Source organism: Hevea brasiliensis, chromosome 9 (assembly GCF_030052815.1).
Source record: "Hevea brasiliensis isolate MT/VB/25A 57/8 chromosome 9, ASM3005281v1, whole genome shotgun sequence".
Lineage (NCBI taxonomy): Eukaryota > Viridiplantae > Streptophyta > Magnoliopsida > Malpighiales > Euphorbiaceae > Hevea > Hevea brasiliensis.
The window spans coordinates 24,976,045-24,996,673 of record NC_079501.1 but is presented as its reverse complement, the minus strand read 5'-3'; the positions used below and the strand labels follow the sequence as shown (position 1 = coordinate 24,996,673).

The 20,629-nt window shown below is 33.2% G+C and overlaps 3 protein-coding genes and 1 pseudogene across 4 annotated transcripts; 2 read left to right on the top strand and 2 right to left on the bottom strand.

Moving 5' to 3' along the window:
* The first annotated feature begins 2,977 nt into the window (after nucleotides 1-2,977).
* Nucleotides 2,978-5,963, top strand: LOC131182850 (pentatricopeptide repeat-containing protein At5g47360-like; annotated as a pseudogene).
* Nucleotides 5,562-9,225, top strand: LOC110661408 (phosphatidylglycerophosphate phosphatase PTPMT2). The gene is made up of 6 exons (XM_058153525.1): nucleotides 5,562-6,311; nucleotides 7,322-7,444; nucleotides 7,795-7,888; nucleotides 7,999-8,081; nucleotides 8,159-8,248; nucleotides 8,617-9,225. The coding sequence occupies exons 1-6, from the start codon at nucleotides 6,087-6,089 to the stop codon at nucleotides 9,007-9,009; spliced, it is 1,008 nt and encodes a 335-aa protein (XP_058009508.1). The 5' UTR covers nucleotides 5,562-6,086; the 3' UTR covers nucleotides 9,010-9,225.
* Nucleotides 9,226-9,350: 125 nt separating this feature from the next.
* Nucleotides 9,351-14,738, bottom strand: LOC131183213 (uncharacterized). Of its 2 annotated transcripts, XM_058153523.1 has the most exons (13): nucleotides 14,698-14,738; nucleotides 14,427-14,525; nucleotides 13,867-13,951; nucleotides 13,451-13,502; nucleotides 13,342-13,362; nucleotides 13,198-13,251; nucleotides 12,067-12,117; nucleotides 11,754-11,816; nucleotides 10,922-10,987; nucleotides 10,734-10,772; nucleotides 10,289-10,411; nucleotides 10,080-10,172; nucleotides 9,351-9,939 (listed from the first exon to the last, which is right to left on the bottom strand). In XM_058153523.1, exons 2-13 carry the CDS (start codon nucleotides 14,521-14,523, stop codon nucleotides 9,571-9,573), a joined length of 1,113 nt encoding a protein of 370 aa, XP_058009506.1. In that variant the 5' UTR covers nucleotides 14,524-14,525; nucleotides 14,698-14,738; the 3' UTR covers nucleotides 9,351-9,570. The 2 variants fall into 2 exon arrangements, with proteins under 2 accessions (XP_058009506.1, XP_058009507.1); XM_058153524.1 differs by lacking the exon at nucleotides 10,289-10,411.
* A 3,002-nt stretch (nucleotides 14,739-17,740) lies between these two features.
* Nucleotides 17,741-19,340, bottom strand: LOC131183212 (RING-H2 finger protein ATL22-like). Its single transcript, XM_058153522.1, has 2 exons — nucleotides 18,268-19,340; nucleotides 17,741-18,193 (listed from the first exon to the last, which is right to left on the bottom strand). Exons 1-2 carry the CDS (start codon nucleotides 18,908-18,910, stop codon nucleotides 18,006-18,008), a joined length of 831 nt encoding a protein of 276 aa, XP_058009505.1. The 5' UTR covers nucleotides 18,911-19,340; the 3' UTR covers nucleotides 17,741-18,005.
* Nucleotides 19,341-20,629: the final 1,289 nt, after the last annotated feature.

Below are 20,629 nucleotides of genomic sequence, written 5' to 3'. Positions count from 1 at the left end.
GCCCAGGAGGGGTTGTGTAATGTGATTGAGTTGTGGATATATGGTTTGTGGATATAAAAGTGTGTTTTAAGCCTTTTTGCAGGTTGGGTAGGTTCTAGATATAGGAGAGACTCTTTGGTGACTAATATTTTAGACCCATCTTTAGCTCGACGATAAATTTCTATCTATTAAATTGGATAAAATCAAATAGGTCAATTGGTGACTTATTTTTGACATTGTGAGCAGTTAAGATCACAGTTTCTTAAGCTGCACTGTGAGCATTATGGGTTTCCAAATTTTGCAAAGAAAAAAGAAGTGCTTGAAGAGTGAAGACTTGTCTTCTAAGAAAGGGCATGGAACCAAGTGAAGCTCAAGAGCCGATCAAATTGGTGACCACCATATGAAAGTAGGTAAAGACAAGACTTTTCTGAATCCAAGTGACTTGGCTTGATTCATTTACTTGCCTGCTTTCTCACTTTGTATCAGGATATTAGATATCAGAAGAAAAAAAAAGCATGTAATCTTTGGTCACCGGTGGTCCTATTGTGGGAAACTTTTGAGTTGGAGCAATTCCATTCTATGTCTCTTGAAACTTTATAAAAAATAGAAAATCTGAGTAAAAAAAGTAATTTTGGACGCTGAAAATAACAATTCTGAAACATTATTTGAAGAAAGAAATTGGCATATCAAACAGCAGACCTTCACACCAACTGGAGAAGAATCTCGAATGAGGTATTATGGGGGAATTTGGATAATGTGAGGGGCAAATAGGTTGCGTGGATGCTGAGGGGGAGGATTCTTCTTTTGGCCTGCGTACGCTAGCTTTTTTGTGGATCTCATAAAAATACCCTACAACAATAAGAATATTTTATAATTTTATTCTTTGAAGTATGATTAAATAATTTAATTTCTTTATTTTTGATTTGAAATAAATTAGTCTTTGAATTATAATACTATTATAAAATGTTTTTTTGTTAAAATTTATCATTAATTAATTATAAATTAAACTTTGATAATTAAATTATTATAAATATTAAAATTTTTAACTTATTTTAGTTTTTCATCAGCTAATAATATAATTTAATAAAAAAAAGAGAAATACTAACAACAGTCACTTGAAAAAGTATTTAGTATTCTCCATCTTATTAGTTAGAGAGCATTTATTATATTGATAGGTAATTTATTACCTATTATCACATATAATTATCTAAAAATATTATTTTATTAAATACCAACTTTTTTTTTAATAAAAGTAAAGAGACTGAATTGTAATTTTTATAATATTTTAGATATTAAATTATAAATTATTGAAATAAGAAATAAAAAGAAGAAGGGTTAGTATTCAATTTTGGAGGGGAATGCTTTTCTTCAATGGTAAGTTTTTGAAGATGACATCTCTAATGCTCTTAAAGCCCTCCAAGGGACTTCGACGTACTTCATTTACTAACAACAAAACACTCTTTCCATTGCTTAAGAATAATTGGGAGGAAACAAGGAGAAAGGAGAGGAGAAGATAATAGTCTCTCCCTGTCATTTCTGCATCACTATTCACTTCCATGGTTGGAAGATTAGGATTATCCATTTATTTTATCAAAAAAGAAAGATTCTTGTTTATTAATTTCATATATATATATATATATATATATGGCTCAAATTGATCTTTAAATTTTAATTTATAATCAAATAAACTTCATAATTTTTAATTTTAATTAATTGAATTCTTAACGATTTAATTTCAATCCAATTAAACTCAATTCAATACTGTTAACTAATGGAATTTAAAAAATGTAAAATAGATTATTAATTAAGATAATATAAATTTTATATTTTACATAATTTAAAAACATACAATTCAAATAAATTTAGAAAATGAAAAAAAAAAAAAAACTAAATATGAGATTTCATCCTTCTGCGCCTCCTTCTCTTTCCTTAAAATTAATTTTCAACATTGGAACTCAAAGTACCAAAATAAAATAAAACGAAGGATAAGCTTCCAAGAGAGAATTTCTTTCTAGTCTCTTTGCTCAAGCCGAAACCTTGTTTTTATTGGGCTCCTTTGCCCTTCTCCCACAATGAGTGTGGGCTTGCTTCCCTCCCCGCCTTTTAGGATGGGTGTAGTTATGTGTTTTGGTTTTTATTCTTGGTGTCGCATATCCAAAGCTTCTATGAGAGGGTTTTTGTCTTGGCGATCCTTTTCTATGGGTTGGAGTAATTGGGTGCAGGTGTTGACTTTGGGAGTAGATCCAAAGGGAGGTGTCTACAAGGTTAAAAGCTAGCATTTAAAATGATATTTGCCGGTGCTCCATGGTTAAAGGAGATTGTAATGGCATGCCCTCTTCCTCTCTTCTCTCTCAAGTTGACAGTTTTAGCGGCCGGTGTCCCTTGGGAGGTGATGGTCTGTTGTTGAGTTTTCAAGTTTCTATCTTAACCTGGGTTGGTTTTTCCAACCGTGCATGGCTTTTTGGAAGCTTCTTTTTTTCTTGGCCTTCGGCGGCTTCATTTTCTAGTCCAGTGGCTTTCTAATGAGCTGCGCAGAGCATTCTTGCGATCTGTGTTTGGGAATCGGACTAGAATTCTGCTGTGTAGGGCATTAAGCCTCTATTAATAGGCCTACACTTGGGTTTGGATTTCCTTGTAATGAGGCCTTTAGCCTGATTTGTGTAATCCTACTCGTTTTGGACTGTAATGCAATAACACTTACAATTTAAAAAATAAAAATAAAATAAATTTTCAACACTACTTTTGCCTACTATTCAGGTGCATAATTATCCAAAAGCTTACTTATTACTCACTAGTATAGAAAATTCATCAAGTCTTTCTATGCCATTATTGAAGGGTTATATGCAGGAGAAACTTGGACCTTTATGTTACAACAAAAATCCCAATGTTATTGTACTATCCAATGTTAAGCACCATACTAATAATTTCATGATCGAGATAATAGTCTAAAAGAGGAGTTACTAAGCCAAAAAGAGTAATCCTCAATTAGATTTTTTCCATGGACAGGACAATAGCCGTTGTACTGACTCGCCTAACTCGTTCCAGGTCCCGCTTGAAGCTTGATGACTTGAAATTGGACTTTGGCCTAACTCGTTCGACGTAAGTGTTGGGTCTTCGCCAACTTATTTTGTTTTGTTTTTTTCGTTCAATCCAAAACATCCATAAAATCACCATAAACCCATGTCCATCTCTTCCCTTGCTCGATTTTCGTCGCTCTGAATCACGCCCAAAATCTCGGCTTCACATTTCACCACTCCCTTGCCAGATAAACTTAACATGCTTTTGCAAAAGAATCTTCACAACGCTGAAAGAGCCTGAATTCAATCATAGCTAAATTGGACACCACAAGCGTCCATGAGGTCTTAAATAAATGCTCCCCTAACAACTCTCAAATTGGTCTTCGTTTTTTCATCTGGGCTGGTTGCCAAACAAATTTTAGGCATAGTTCTTTTATGTATAGTAAAGCTTGTCAATTTTGTATAAGATTAAGCAAAACCCACGAGTTGTTCTGGTAAGGTAGAGAAAGTGTGTTGTTAGCGTTAAAGACATTTAAGGCCGTTTTGAATTTGTGCAAAGAGGGCAGGCTTGCTGACGAGGCCCTCTTGTTATTGCGGAAAATGCTAGAATTTGATCTGGGTACGGAAACCAACGGCTTATTTGATTTATTTGATTAAGGATGATAATGTATAGCTACTATTCTTTGTTAATAATTGGTAATAATTTATTTATAATAAGTGTTCAATAAAATTATGTGTAATCGTTGTTATTAATGAATAAAATAATTAATAATAATATAAAATATTTTTATTTTATTATTAAAATAAATATATAATTATTGATTTATTATATCTTATTTTAAATAGTAAAAAATATAATTATTAAATAATATATTATTTAAATGCATTTAAAATATATATTATTCAAATTTAAAATAATAATAAATAATATTTATTAATAAAAATTTAATAATCATTGTTGTAGATTCCCAGGTTGCACTCCTTCGGCATATCAAACATGAAAAAAAATTTATATTATAAATTATATTTGGAGAATGTATTATTAAATTCAATCCAAAAATAATAAATTAAAGTAAATGAAAAATTTGTAAATGAAAAATTAACTTAAATAATACATAACTATTACAAAAATATGGACATAATTTTTTTTTCGGTGGGCACTCTCAGGGCTTCACGCTGCACTCTTAAATTTGCGTTGGTGCTTACAATGTTGATGCATATGTACCACAGAGATCAATTTTATTTGTTTAATATCTAAAAATTTGGATATGGAATTTTATTTGATAAATAGATAGAAATTATTTTTATCAGTTATAAAACTGTTAATGAATTAAACTGTAATTGATGAAATATATATCAGTTAATTATCTGCTATGTTTTTTAAATTTTATCAAATTCCTGGACGTCCAATAGCTGAACGAAAACCCCTTATTTCCTGTAACATTGTTACTAGGTTGTTTTGTGCTAAGGGGTGACATGGATATGGCTCAAAAATGATGGGAGAGATTGGTTTGATTGATTTTTATCTGGATATGGTCAAATATGTATCAATGATTAAAGGGTTTTGTGATGTAGGCAGATTGGAGGAGGCTTGTAGTTTGTTTAAAGTAAGAAGAGGACATGGTTGTGTGCCTAATGTACTGGCATATTCAACACTTCTTGATGGAATTTGTTGGTTTGGGAGTGGGGAGAGGGCATTGGATTTGTTAGGGGAGATGGAAGAGGATGGGGTTGTAATCCAAATGTTCTTACATACACTTCTTTGATGCAGGATTTATGCAAGAAGTGCAGGACAATGGATGCATTTGCAGTTTTGGATAGAATGGAGGCTTTAGTTTGTTCTCCAAATCGTGTCACACTTTGTGGTACTTTGCTCAAAGCTCTTTGTATGGAAGGCCATCTAGAGGAGGCCTATAAGTTGATTGATGGAGTTGTGGTCGGAGGTAGCGTTTCATATAGTGATTGTTATAGTTCTCTCGTTGTGTGTTTGATAACGATTAAGAACATCGAGTCTTTTTCGTTCTTTTTTCCCCTTATTCTCATAGTTGTGGCTGATACTATAGTATCGTTTATGGAGTAGAGAATTTGGACCTTTTTTGCCAGCCCATTTTCTTTGATCACTAACAGTAGGTCCTGCTGTGAAGTAATGGGCTGTTGCACTATTGAGCAGAGGGTAGATTCTATATCCTACGCTGTTGCACCAGGGTTCTGCCTCTTGTTGCTTGGATTTGATATTGTTGAGGCTAAAGTTTGGTGGTGTTGATTGTTGGATAGGAGTATTAAAATAAATTAAATAAGTTAATTTGGCAAATTCATGTCGACTCTTCAGTCTTTGGATCCTCATTAAAAAAGTATATATATATATATATATATATATATATATATATATATATATATATATATTTTAGTATTAAAATTAATTTATAAAAATTATATTTATTAAGTAAATAAATTGTAAAAAATTTAATAAATAAATAAATAAAGACAAAGCAATCCAAGGGTGATTATTAAATGCTGGCAATCTCCAGGCCTTGTCCAACAAACGCCTCCAACTTTCACCTAATATTCCACATTAACTGTTGCCGCGTGTCAAACACTGACCCCATTTTCACATCTTCCCTTCAGCCCCTCTTCGCTTCACATTCCCTTCTCCGTTCTCTCAATTTTCTTTACCAACTCTCTCTCTTTCAAAAGCTGTAAGAGTAGAACCTAGGCAATTCCTGAACTACTAAATCTAGGTTAGGGTTTCCAAACACCGATCTCTACTCTGTTTTACAATCATACCATGGTGATTGTGATTTCTCCTGGAAATCACTGTTCAATTTTTTCCAAATTAATCTCTTCTTTTGTTCTCACTCTCTGTTTCCTTCTTTCCTGAAAAAGTTCCAGGCTTTCTCTATCAATTCTGCAATTTATCAGCGTTTTCCGTTTATTAGTGATGTGAAGGTTTCGTTGTCCGTCTCTTGATCGACAATTTGTGTAAATGTATATGCATATTTGTATATAATTCATACTCTTAATTAGGGCTTTTTGGTGTGAAATTTGGGTGGCTTCGTGATTTGGTTTTGTTGTTTGAGTTTTGAGGATATTATGATTATTGAGGAATTGAAGGACGGTGAGGTGGAGAGAGGGGCAAAGGAGAAATCGTGCGTGGAAATTGCTAATAACAGCAATAGCGAAGAAGTTGTTTCGTGGGACGCGAAGAGGGTTTTCATTGGAGCAGGGGCACGGGCTTTGTTTTACCCAACTTTGCTTTATAACGTTGTTAGGAACAAGTTTCAGGCTGAGTTTCGCTGGTGGGATAGGGTCGACGAGGTATAAATTTGTTATTTCTCGTTCCTCTGCATTGTCTTAGCTTGTTTTGGTGGAAATATCATATGATAATTTTAGGAAACTTCGTATGTGTGGATTTTATTAACTGAATTTTCACTTTGACATTCAATTTTCTGGGTTTGTGCATTGAGCGCTGTGCTATGCCTTGTTTAGTTGGGATCTATTTGTTGTCATGTTTTAGGGTATTTTGAGTTTTTTAAATCTGGTTAGAGAAGAAAAGTGGGCAATGGATGATCAATCAATGCTGCAGCAAACTTTAGTTAATAATATCGCAGGAATAATGCAAAGTAAGTAAAGGTTAGGCTTTTTTGCATTTCTTGCTCTGGCGGGAACTTTCTATTAAGTGCAAAGGTGTATCGCGTTTACCAATCCCAATCCCTTTGTACAAGACTGATTGGACCTTGCTTAGCATGATGTCAATAGGCAAGAAATTTTATACCACTTGTAAAATGCTCAAGGAATTGGACTGTTTATTGATTTGTCTTTCTCAATTCCTAAAATTCTATGATAAGTGCTGGAAACTTGCATCTTAGGATGAAGTTTTAGAACAGAAAGCATATCTAGATTGGTGTCTAAAGTTTAATGGATAGTGTTTGTAATTCTTTCAAGTAAAGGAAAGTTTTCTTTGCATTTTGCTCAGAATATCTTTATTCTTGTTTGTACATTTTATTGTCAATCTTTTGTTCCCCTATCTTTCATTTCTTAGGATGTGTTTTCAAGCATCTATGATTAAAACCCAGCATTATGCTACTATTTGTTTGTTCAAAGCTCAAGATTCTGGTAGTCAACTTTTGCAGCATATTGAACCTCTAGTTAATGAGTTTTTACCTGTCTACTTGTATTGTGAGAGTGAAACTTCTTGCTAATTCTAGTAAGTTCTTTTGCAGTTCGTATTGCAGCATATTGAACCTCTAGTTAATGAGATTTTACCTGTCTACTTGTTGTATTGTGACAGTCAAACTTCTTGCTAATTTTATTAAATTTCTTTGCAGTTCATATTGCTAGGCGCTGTTCCATTCCCTACAGATGTTCCATGCCTAAAGGAGCTTGGTGTTCATGGTGTGATCACATTGAATGAGCCATATGAGACATTGGTTCCAACATCTCTTTATCATGTGGGTGCATTTGCTTGTTTCTTGTGTGTGTGTGTGTTGTGGGTGGGTGGGTGGTTTTGTTGGCTCTTTTCATGAGTTTAGTTGTTTAGTTCATAAGATAATTCATAAATTTTACGTGAAAATCTGTCCATATTTATATTTCACCACTTGCTATTTCTGGCTTTTGTGACTCTATTTCTTTCAGTTTTCTTGAATTTGTTCTATATAAACATTTTTTTTTTAACATTGTTACTATATTTTTGTTAGGGATTCTGGCGTATCAGTATCATAATATATGCTGTTCACTTCATTTTTTACACCGTTTTTAAATTTTGTATATATTTTTCATTAAATTATTGAAATGTTGCTAGGCTCATGGCATTGACCATCTGGTCATTCCTACAAGAGACTACTGTTTTGCACCATCCCTAAATGATATTTGCCTAGCTGTGGATTTCATTCATGGTAAGCTTCCTATAAATGTTATGTGATTTTTATGAAGCATGGAATTTTTATTGCGAAGTGGAAAATGTTCTTACATGTGATTCTGGTATTTCATATCTTCTTGCTTGTAGAGAATGTATTGCAAGGATGTACTACATATGTTCATTGTAAGGCTGGTCGGGGGCGCAGTACAACCATTGTTCTTTGTTACCTGGTAGTACTCTAATGGACTTAGCATTGTCGTAATCTCTGGGCAATTCTTGATTTACAATGTTACTTTTTTTTATTCAGGTGCAACACAAACAGATGACACCTGAAGCTGCGTATGATCATGTCAGGTCAATCAGGCCAAGGGTGCTTCTAGCATCTGCTCAGTGGCAGGTACTTTTCTAGCAAGATTTCTGATCCAGTTGATGAAAGATTCACAGCAATTTACTATGTGGAAGTTTAGGAATTTATGGAGTTCCCTTGATATATTTAAGGCCAGTTTAGTGCTTGGCACATCATGTTATTGGACACCATATAGGATGTACAGAAATATGGAATCTTCTGAAATTGCTTTTGGTCCTCATGTTTTAGCGATTCAATGAGTTCCCTGTTAAATTAGAAAAGAAGTTAAAAAAAAAAAAAAAAGAGAAAATAGAAGGGGAGGGAGAGGGGGTGTTACATGATGTTTTGCCATGTTTATTGTTAGTATCATTGCTATTTCATATTTATTAAAGGTTGCCAACTATCTGTTGTCATTGCAGGCTGTTCTGGAATACTATAATCTTAAGCTGAGAAGAAGTGCTCACATTAACACAACTGATCTCATCTTGAAGACCCCAAGGCCAGCACGATCCCAGGATATTGTGGCCTTTGATGATGGTTCTGTAGTTATCGTTAATGAGGCAGATCTTGATGGGTATGACCCCGCTCATGAGTCAGATACTGTGAGAAGAGAGATATTGGCTGATCTAAGTGTGGTCTATCGAGTTCGAGTTGCTGGTCAAGCAGCATTGGCAAGAATATCCTGTTCATGTCTGTGGTTCCGCTGCCATACTCACCAAAAGATTTTGGGAGAGCAACTAAGCACAAAGAACGGCTGCTCAATCCAGGCCAATCATTTGGGAGGTATTAGTGTAGACATTCATGTCTACTGAGAGGCGGCTGAAACTGCATACAAGTGGTTTGATGAGTTTTCTTTCCGTTCCAAATTTTCCTATCCGTATATAAATGATGAATAATGTTTGATGAGATGGTGCTGAAACTCCATTTCCATGACCCATTGTAAATCAACTTCGCGTCTTGAATCATAAGTGTAAGAAAAACAATCATGATGTTTCATCTAATGCATTTCGTGAGAAAAATTTGTTTCATATGCCTAATACTTTCTGACATCGTTGGGTGCTAATCAGTCGCGCATAGCCCAGTTTGTGCGGTTGAAAAACGAGTTGAGCTGCTGATCAGTACTCATGGCTTTCAAGCATAGGGTAAACGCCAGTTTGAGAAACACTTGTATAAATGATGAATCATTATGGTAATCCACGATACTAATCTTTATAGCTTTTTCTGTAGAGTTGAGTTCGATTACAACAATAGCCATAAGTGACAGCCAGAGGTTTTGATAAGCAATGGCAAGTATAAAGCACAGAAGAATACGGGATTACTATACATATTGATTCCACCCAAGCGGAAATTACTGAAGTTGCCGATGTTCCAATTCACAATTTATCGGGAGCATTCTCCTCTGTCACTGCGAGCCCAACAAGCTCCATGAAAAAACATTTCACCGATGAGGGCCACTGATATGATGATGATCCATGTAGTATCTCTTCAGATGACGTTGTGCCGCTGAATCCTTCCACATCTTGTTCTCTCTTTTTGTTTGGCGTGATTCTGCGGGGAAGTCCCTGCAACCCAGCTTTGCTAATCCTTCTTACCAATTGTTGATCCACCAAGTAAGGCACAACATGCTTTTTCATGTCACTTTCGGATATTCCGAGATGGCCCCCTGACACATTTACAAAATGAACTCTTCCAGCCTCATCTAAGGCCTTGAGACCAATCCAATCCTCAGAGTAAAGCTTTGTCTGCATCATAGAAATGAACAAGTGAAGAAAAATTCTCCTTGTTCAATTTTCCTTTTTCTGGAATATACTAAGAAACTTGTATCAAGATTTAGAGCAAACAGATTTGGATTCAACAATTTGTTTCAAAATAAAAACCGTACCTGTTCTGCAGGCAAAACTGTCTTAAAAGATCCATATGGATAATAACCAAACCAAGAGGTTTCCTTAGGTATCAAAACATTGTCATTCTCAAACTGTTGGAATCCAATAATGACATGGAGAATAAAAAAATACATTAGCGTACTTCAAAATAAAAAAATGTGATCAGGACCGGTGATGTTACAATATTATAATGAAATATCCTCCTCACCATGATAAGCACCAAATTCTGCAAGCTAGTGAATCTTTCCTTGTAAATTGAGTTTCTCTCTTCAGGAAGTTCATTGTTGAGCTTCGGAAGAAACTTACACTTTTCCAAGTAGTGAGGGATATCCTAACAATTGGGAAATAATTCTCACGCTAGGATGTCAAGCTACTGTTGCCGTGGCAGTGAATAAAGACGATAAAACTGGAAATTTTCCTATATGAACTTCTTATGCAACTTATTTATGGATAAAAGCTGAAGGTGAGATTTATGACAAGTTTGTTTCAACCACTACATGCATTATTTTGATAAATCAATTACCAAGTGGTCAATTCAAGCTTTAGATTTCTGTATGATTTTGTGATTATAATGCTCTTAGAAAAAAATAGCACTAAGGATAAAGGAACCTCTTCGGAACATTTTTGCTTTAATAGATATGTATCGCACTCACATTGGGGAATTTGAGATAGCCAGCAGGAGCCAGGTGATCCTGCAATTTCACATGCCATAGTTCATTTGTCAACTCAAGCCTTGTTGGAATCATCAGAACAAAATCCTTCTCTTATTAGCGTTCTTAGATGACAACACTTGAATATTATGGTGCTGCAAGCTTAAAGGAAGCTAAGAGATAAGAGATACCTGTACATAGTCACTGTAGATCTCTGACTTGATTAGGTTGTTTGCGATTATGCAGAAAATGCCTGACTGCAAAAGAGAATTACTTTAAGAATATCAGTCAGAACAAAGAATGGTGTGAACAAAAATTTATGTAAAACAGTTCATAATAGTATTTCTATAGAAAGCAATTATCTAGATATGGTCCATGAAGCAGAAACCCGAGAAAGGATTTTACATTGAATACCTTAGCATGAAGGGGCTGTTCTCAAGAATTGAACTTGGAGCCTTTTGGTTGCAAGTTCTAGAGTTCAATGGTCCCCATTATTATGAAATTTATGACTCAAGTGCAAGAACTTATATTTAGAATAGATAGCCACGATCTAATGTAGATGGTTTTTCCTAATGCCTACATTAAGAAGACCCAAGCTACTCATCAAGTAATAGCAATCAGACAAGAAAAATTAAAAAAAAAAAAAAAGAACAACTAAAATATTTGCTTCCTTAACTGTTTAATTCACAAAATAAATAGCTAAGCTATTTGCAAAGCAGTATGCAACTTAATGACATTTGAGTTGGCATTAATCTTCCACAAATATGAAATGATAAACCGACAATTTATTTACAGGGGTATTGATAATTTTGCATTTTACTTGAGAAATGTCTTTTAATTTTTAATAGCACAGAGGTGTGCCCCATTAGCAATCAGTGAAGTTAAATGACCATATTGAAATTCTCTGGAATAGCAGAAGGATTTTTCTGCTAATATTCTCTGGTTTTAAAAGGAGAATGTTTCAAGCTAAAACAGATAGCATGCAGATGAAATTATTAAAAGATAGGCTGCGATGGTACTTACACCACAAAGAGGAACAGAAGCAGTACCAGCATGAGGTCCCCCTAAGGATATGAAATTCTTAACCTGTTTTAGTGATAAAACAGAGAAATTATATATTGCCATTGCTCCATAAAAGGTTGCAAAATATGTTAACAATATAATATAATAGCTGATATACGGAAAATACAACAAAATGAAGCATCCATCAAAGGATTTACTAAAACTACAGACACGTTCAATGCAATAACAAAATAGATGTCAAATAAGAAGGAAAGAAAGTAATATATCTTCAAAGTAAAGAAATAAGAGCGCTTTATCTATGGCTGGTTCTTACAGGAGGTCCACCCTCACAAAACTCTAGCACACCTCGACCAATTAAGTTGCCCTGATAAATCAAAAGAAGTGAAAGAAAAAAAAAATGAATCAGAACCATTTAAATGAATTGCCTAATCACTGGATTTTACCTACTCTGATAGCCAACAACACAGTCTAGCATATGAAAGAATAATGAATGCAAACTGGGGTAACATACTTCTTGATTTTATTTTATTTTTAAAATTTATTTATGTTAATCTATTTTTTCATGAAAAAGGGGTATAAATTGTGCAATCAACATATTCATATAATGAACAATGCAACAGCGTACTTCCAAGTTAAGGTAGATTTTTCACGACAACATAAATTTGCAAATCCACACATAAAAGTAGCTGAAATGTGACACATCCATGATGGCCAGAACCATTTGAATTGTATCATGAACCTATGACAAGTAGAAAAAATTTTGACATCTCGTTGGAAAGGCTGGACGTAACTGATAGAATATTTAATAAGATGACAAACAATTCATGGAAGTGAGAACAATTAACAGAAGGAGAAAGGCGAAGTCCTGGAGAAGAATGATCTGATTAAAGCAGAGAGATAAGAGAAGGCCACCTCCTAGGCCCCTAAAACCCCTGTCCAACCAAAAGAAATTTAGGGCTAAAAGAAACTAAAAAAAAAATAAAGACCTAGTATCTTAAGCACAGTACATCACAGATAAACTGAATGGCAGGGAAAAAAATATATAACCAAAGGAGATGATTGATTATCATTGCTTCATTTATCATTCCATCGCAAAGGAGAGATGCATGATGGATTCTTAAATTTATCCAACACTCTAAATGAGTGTAGTCCTCTTAGGCATGATCAAATTCTTTAAAGAGAAAAAGTACAGCTACATGAATGGACTTCACAAAATGATAAGCTTTCTCGCTAATGCAATGCTCATTAGTCATTATGGCTCATGAAATACTACAATAAAAATAATTTACATGAAAAAGGTTACATAGCTAATTGCAATGGAAATGCTAAAAGTATAACCAACCAAGATATCTCTTAACTAAGTAAATTAAATGAACATTTAAGAGCAAGCATGCTCCAAAACATACATGTGCAATGTGAAAACAATAAAACCATTATAGATCACCTGTGAGAGACCAACTATGTTGTAACCCTCCCTTAATTCTTTCATTTCTTTAACCTGCAGATATGATAGTGGTCATATTAAAGGACAAATAAAATTCAGGTGTAACATTGGATAGATAACAGATTACCCGAAGAATTCTCGCACCTTGTTACAAACAATACCCATCTGCAAACATACCGTATGATTCAGACCATAGAAGACAATGGCATCTTATTTAGAATGGTAGGACAATCAATATTTCTAATACTTTTACCTGTTCCTCGAGAGGCATAAACCAGGAATCCCATGTTCCACCACCAACTTCCCTGCACAAAGCAAAAGGATTGAAGCAATGCCACCACATTTGAAAAAAAAATCTTAAAGAGGGAAAATTCTTTCATATTTCCCCATGGTCTCAAAAGAAGCAGGGATTCAAACAATAATAATAATAATAATAATAAAAGTACTTCAAATGCTCAGAGCTTGACTTAGAATACATCGAAACTCACATTTTAATTGAAGAATTTTTTACACAAGAATTTTCCTCTAACAAGCGTCAGTACCTTAAAGTCAATTTACTGAACACTTCAACACAAACTCATACGCATAAAAAACAAGCAACAATCAAGACCAGTTGGAAAGACATGTACACTTTAAAGAAAACAAATTTAAGAAACTAAATTCACGTACAGGCAATATCCTGGAGAACCAGAAAAGTCTCTCAGTAACTCAGTGAACTGTTTTACTCCTCGATTTTTGCATTGATCTCCAATACCTGCCATAAAAGGAACGAGAATAATTTGAGAGGCCACAAAGATACAAAATCAACAACACAAATGGAACTAAAAAATTCCTCTGATTTGATAAGCAATTGAATAAAATAGAGTACTCGAATTCTTTGTAGTTTGTAAAATAGATTCATTATGACAAGAGAGAAAGAGAGAGATACATTTTATGTGACCAGCTTATGAAAAATAAGCTTAATTTCACTCCATGTAAAACAAGAAAACCATTAATATTCCAATATAATTAATTCACTGAAAATAGCATACAACACAAAAAAGCACAGATATTTGACATAATCAGCTCCAATCATGCCTTCTCATAAACAATAATCACTAAAATCAACATACCCAGAAACAGAAAAATATCCATAATCAATAACAGATCACTAAACAAAAAATGAAGCTATCAACTAACGGAATAAAAAAAAAAAAAAAAAAACTATAAAAAGATAGGAAGAAAATTACCATGGAGAACTATGAAGGGTATAGAACGAGCAAATGGGAAGATTAAAAAGGTCCCAAGAATGAAGACAAAGGCAACAGATGGAGCGTAGAAGGCCATGACTGTGGAGTTTCAGGTATATTAGTTAGTTCCAAGAACTTTTCAAAGAAGCAGAAAGCACAAGAGGAGAAGAAAGCGTGAAAGTGGTGGGTTGTGATTGCTGAGGAAGACGCTAAGTACACGCAGACAAGAATCTCATGAATCGAAGTAGAGGGCAAAGCATTTCATAATAACCTGGTCGATCAATCAAACAAGTTGTCAGGTTTCCGTCTTGAAGTCACTTTCACACATTCGAGTGTCGGGTTATGGGGACGGGAAATTTCCTCTATTATTGGTTCAGTTGTTGGTGGTTTCTGCCGTTACGCTACCAGTCTGTACTCGATCTGCTTACAAGGTCCATGGGCCTTGGTTTATGGTTTGCCTAACTACTACTTGCTTTCAAATTTTCATTTAATTTAGAATATTTTCTAAACACATTTTTTAAATTAATTGTTGAAAATTAAAAAATGTAAATTATAATTAAAATTATATTATTTTTTATTCTTTAATTAACTGAAATTTCTGAACTAGACAAGCATAATGTGATAAATATTAAAAATTTAATAAAATAAAAAGGGAATTTAGAAAAATTTAAAAATTGAAAAAATATTGATGAAATATCAAATATTTTCATTAAAAATTAATTTTAAATAACAAAAAATAATTATATAAAAAAATTACAATTTAATAAGAAATGACTATTAATTACCCATCAATCTCTTCATAAAAATTGATTTGTGGCAACACCTTTAATAACAAATAACTAGTAATTATCAAGCTAATTCATTCATAAAAAATATCATGTGATAATCCCTCCAATAGAAAATAATCATTAATTATCTAATTAATTTACTTATAAAAAGTGTCACATGACAACTCTTTAATAGAAAGTAATTATAAATGATCAAGTTAGTTAATTTATAGAAAGTAGCGGATGACAACATCAAATTAAGATATATATATATATATATATTAAAATTAATTTATTAATTAAAGAAGGAAAAGAAATTATTTAATTAATATTAATTTACTATTATTTAAGCGGATCAATTTCTCTTTACAGGATGTCATGTAGCAATATAAATGATTACTTTTTACACAATAATTAATGAAAATAAAAAGATTATTTTTAATTATTACAAATGATATGCATTGTGGGTTGAGTTTGTGAGGGAAGGGAATAAATTTTATAGATCCAAAGTGGTGGATCCAATAATCGGAGGAATCAAATTCTTCTCTTTTTATGGAGGAGGTTTACCATTCATGAGCCTAAAATGTTTAATAATAATTTTCTTTCTAATTAACATTTAACATAGACAAAATAATATTTGATACTAAAAATTTGGTGGGTATAATAATAATAATTAATATCAATTAGGATTAATTTGGTTAATCTCTTTTTAAGGTGTAGTGATCGGAGAGTGGATTTCGAATCTCTCACTGTGTACTCTCTATTAATATTATGCTCCATTATATAAATAATAATAATAATAATAATTAATGTAGGTATGACTGGATGAGGCATTTATGGGAGCAGTTTACGGATATGGCTTGTAGTTAATGTCTCGACGTCCTGGGATGGTGGAGACAGAGCGAGTGCGAGAGGATGGGAGGAGAGATAAGCGACACGAAAGGGAAAAAAAATTATATTAAAAATATTTCTTGTGGTTGGTTATACATAATCGGCTCTTGATAAATGTTGAGAGATGCCGACGTCATTTGAACTCTTCTATGTTGTGTGAGGTATGTTTGGCATATTGACTCTACTTTGCAAGTGTTAAGAGACTGCACCTTTACTGAGCAGCTATGGGCTTTCTTTTATCCTTCAGCTTCAGTTCAGTGGAATTATATGTAGACGATCAGATTGTGTTTAGTCTTGGCTTTCTGAGAATTTGTGTTGTAGCGACTGTCGTTTTGATGGGCCACAATGGTCTACAATTTTTGGATTTGATTATTGGAGCTTATGGATTTGTTGAATAGGAGCGTGTAATTTCAGTTTTAATTCGAAGTCTAGTTAAGAACTAAAATTAGAATCAAATGGAAATTTTGATATCGTTTGATTCGGCTTTTTATTATTTTAATTTTAATTAAAATTAAATTAAACTTAATCTTATAAAAACAATCAAATTTCAACAATTTAATTCGATTAATCTATTATTCGATTATAACAGAATAATGCACAACTACCTAACTTTGTTGTTCTCCATTCTTTCCAGAGCTCAGGAATCCACGAGAACGTTCTCTGCGATATTAACATTTGCAGTTTCTTTGAATCAGGGTACAGTGGCGTTGGTTAGTTGGACTGTCCCTCCTTACTCTTACTTCAAAGTGAATGTTGATGGAAGTGTGAGGAGAGACAAGAGGATAGCCTTATCAGGTAGTTTAATCAGAAGGGACAGCGCTGGAAATTGTTGTGGGTGGTTTGCAGGTTCTTCGGGCACGTGTTCAGGATTGAATATTGAGTTAAGAGGGATTTTTGAGAGTCTTCAGTTGGCTAGGCGATTTGGTACTAATAGAGTTACTCTTAAGAGGGACAGCCATTCTGCGTTCTTAATGAGTCTGAGATCTCTTTTGGCTTCCATTACTCTCCTTCTTCAAAAGAACTAGGAAGTTCAAGTAAAGAAGCAATGATATGGTTTAATTAAACCTGAAAAATCCAAAAACCCCGACAATAAAAGCCGAGTAAATCTACCTTTACTAAATTCTATAACTCCTTTTTAATCATTTCTGAGGGTCTGCCCTTCAATTCCTTTATTCTTTTCTCCAGCCTTAAGCAAGAGACGCTTGAGGCAATCTTCTAACAACACAACTGCTGGAGTCATATCTTTTCCATGGCATAGGTGTTCCAAGATGCATCCCCACCCCAATGAAATTTTTAAAAATTAATTATAAAAATTCCAAATATTTACACATAAGTACATTTTAATTCAATATTTTCAGTTTTAACAATTTAATCTCAACTTTTTTTAAATTAAATATAGTTTTATCTGAAAATTGAAATCGATTTATGATAAAGTATATTGCTTTTGACACGGTATATCATGTGAAATACTTTATTCATTACAAGTCGAATCCTGTGAATTCCACTTGTTACAAATACATGGCATATGAATCCTACCCATGATGAATAAAATATTTTATGTGGCATAAAATGTCAGCAAAATAAACTCATCTCTAAATTAATTTTAACCCTTTAATAAAATTATGATAAAAATTAAAGCATTAGATTAAAAAGTAATTGTGCGCAAACTTTCGAATTTTTTAATAATTAAGAGGAAAAAAAGTTAAAACCCAAATGGAATAGAATTACATAGTTCTAAGTACAAAATTTTTATTCCAGGTTATTCCCCTTCCATTTTGCTGCTAAACACAGAATGGGGCAAACCTGCCTTAAAAGATACCAACGACAATACCCCTCCTACTTGCATGCATTTTTTGTTATTTTTGTGAGGGATAATTACAAGTGGATTTCTCTCCTCTGTTTACATGATACTTCTTCATAATTACATGTTTTCTTGAGCTTTGTAGCATCTCAAAACCTCAAGCAGATTCTCATTTTCAAGCTGCATATCCACTTTCTTTGAATGATACATCTTTATGCTTATTAGCAGTACCACTGCCAAGATACATAACAGAACCATCAAGAACTTGGAAGAGATATCACCTAAATTCAAGTACTTGATTGGAAAGCCTGAAATTTCAAAGGTCAAGTAATTAAGTTCTGAATGAAACATTGTAAAGAAAACAAGATTGTAATAAAATTACCTTTTTCCGGTTTTGTGGTGGAATATCCTGTTTGGAGTTTGCACTGACCTCCTTTTGCTTCACAATCTTCATCAGATCCAGGAGAGCTCCAAGTTAACCCAAGGCCAAAACTGTTATCAGCAAGATAAGGACTATATGAAAATGGAATGGCAACAGTTTTCACTGGCCTACAGGATTCTGGCAGGACCAAAGAAGATTCTACAGTGTAAACATGATGCCTAGAATCACTTAAGCATGTAACCTCTGAAAAAGAAGGTGGAAGCCTAGTTGAACAATTGAGGTATGTGTAGTTCTTGATAACATAGTAGTATCTGAATGGAGTGTGTGAGAGATTAAGATTAAGAAACACTTGATGAACACAGTTCTTGGGATCAAGAAGATGGAGTTTTCTGACATCGTAGGAGATGGATTTCACAACCAATTCTCCGTAACTTGGAAAGCGAATCATGGTGGTGTTGTCTTTGCAAGAAAGTTCAAAAGCAGGGCGACCACAGTGATGGGGCTGCCGGCCTGATAGCCGGAAAGGAAAACGAATATCAGGAGCACCATCCCCGCACTTGAGAATGAGGCAGTTGGCTTGAAAAGCTTGGATGCTCAGAAACATGGAAGAGAAGAAAAGAATAAATAAGACGGCAGAATCCATTGATCACTTTTTTTCAAGAACTCTCTGACTTTGAATTCCTTTCTATAGAAATATTGTTATGCAGACATCATCAAATAAAACTCTCTCTCCTTATATAAGAGTTTCATCCACTCCATATCCAAAACTAATACAAATAGAATGGCAAACAAGAAAAAGTGAACAGGGAAAATTTTCTGTTTTCTAGTATTCCTCTCAAAAGATTACTTGAAAACCAAATGCTTACAGGATAATTAAATGTTTTTCCCCTGAAAATTGCATTCACTTCACTTTTACTACCAGGAAGGAACCACTTTTCCAGGCAACTTCCCTGGCAAACAAAGACGGTCAAATTAAGTAGGATTATTGGAAAAGCAAAAAGTGACGAATGGTAGAACGAAGTGTAAGAAGAACAGGTCAGTTCTTATACGACTGAATTGTTGGGTTAGTTCATTTTGTTTTTTCCTCTCCAATTTCTTAATAAAGAATGGGGCATATTTACTTGGCATTCGGTCAATGAATAACGGAGTTTCTTGCAAGACCGGGAACTCATCTAATCTTTTCAACCCAGAACTGAAATCTGAAATCGATCAAAATCGATTTTAAATTAAATTAAAATTAGCATATTTAGTTCAATTTATGATAAAATTATATTTAAAAAAATAATAAAAAAATTCAATCATCGAATTTGATTAAAATTAAAATAAAATAAAAAAGACTTTACAATTTGATTTTATTTTCTTAAATTTTGAAATGAAACTATGAAACCAACTGATGGACATCCCAACAACTCACTTGATTTTGATTTTCTTAAATTTTAAATTGAAAACATGAAGTCGATTGGTGGCCACCCCAACTTGAATTTCCGTGAAGAAGGTTATGACAGGGATTGACAAGAAGTTTGCTTTTGCGGTTGAAAGTAGGAGATCATCGGATAAATATTCTATGATTGAATTTTAATTTTTTTTATAAAAATTATTTAATTTTATAAAAGTTAACGCTAACGGCAAATTATTGTCAACTATATAATTAATAAATAATTTTATTTATAAAATAATTAATATATTAATATATAAATTTTAAAATTTTAATTTCTAATCATAATTAATTGAATAAAAAAATTAAAATTTAATAATTTTTATAAAAATACTCATAAAATTAAATAATTACATATAATAATTACCTAGAGATCAAAAATTTTATTTTTATATTTTGAGGACTGCTCTTTTTCTACACAGCAATTTCCGTGGCCTTTCTGGCTTGGCTCTGCTCACCCTCCCTTGGAAGACGTGTTAATTATCAAAGACTTAATTGCCATTTGGACTAGAAGTCCATTGATTTGCATTCAAATAATACTAATTTTGAGACGTAGCTTTCCCCTCTCCCTTTCTTGACCTAGATAATTCAAAGTCATTGCGGAAAATTTAATGTGTAAACAATTTTCACAACAATACAATTCTTATTCTATTGTTTGATTGACCTATTGTATTAACAAGTTTAATGATGAAGATCTGTATGGCACGCACAGACATACAAGTTAAAACAACAAAAGAATTTTAATGATATAATCTCATATTTTACTTATTAAAACGTATAATTAAATTGTAAGTTCCCATAGAATAATAAATATTAGATATATTATAAATAACAACACAAACTTTAATTTCGAAATTTATAACGTTTCAATAAATGGAATTGCCATTTTACTCTGGTCTGGATCTGTATCATCAAGTTCCTCATTCG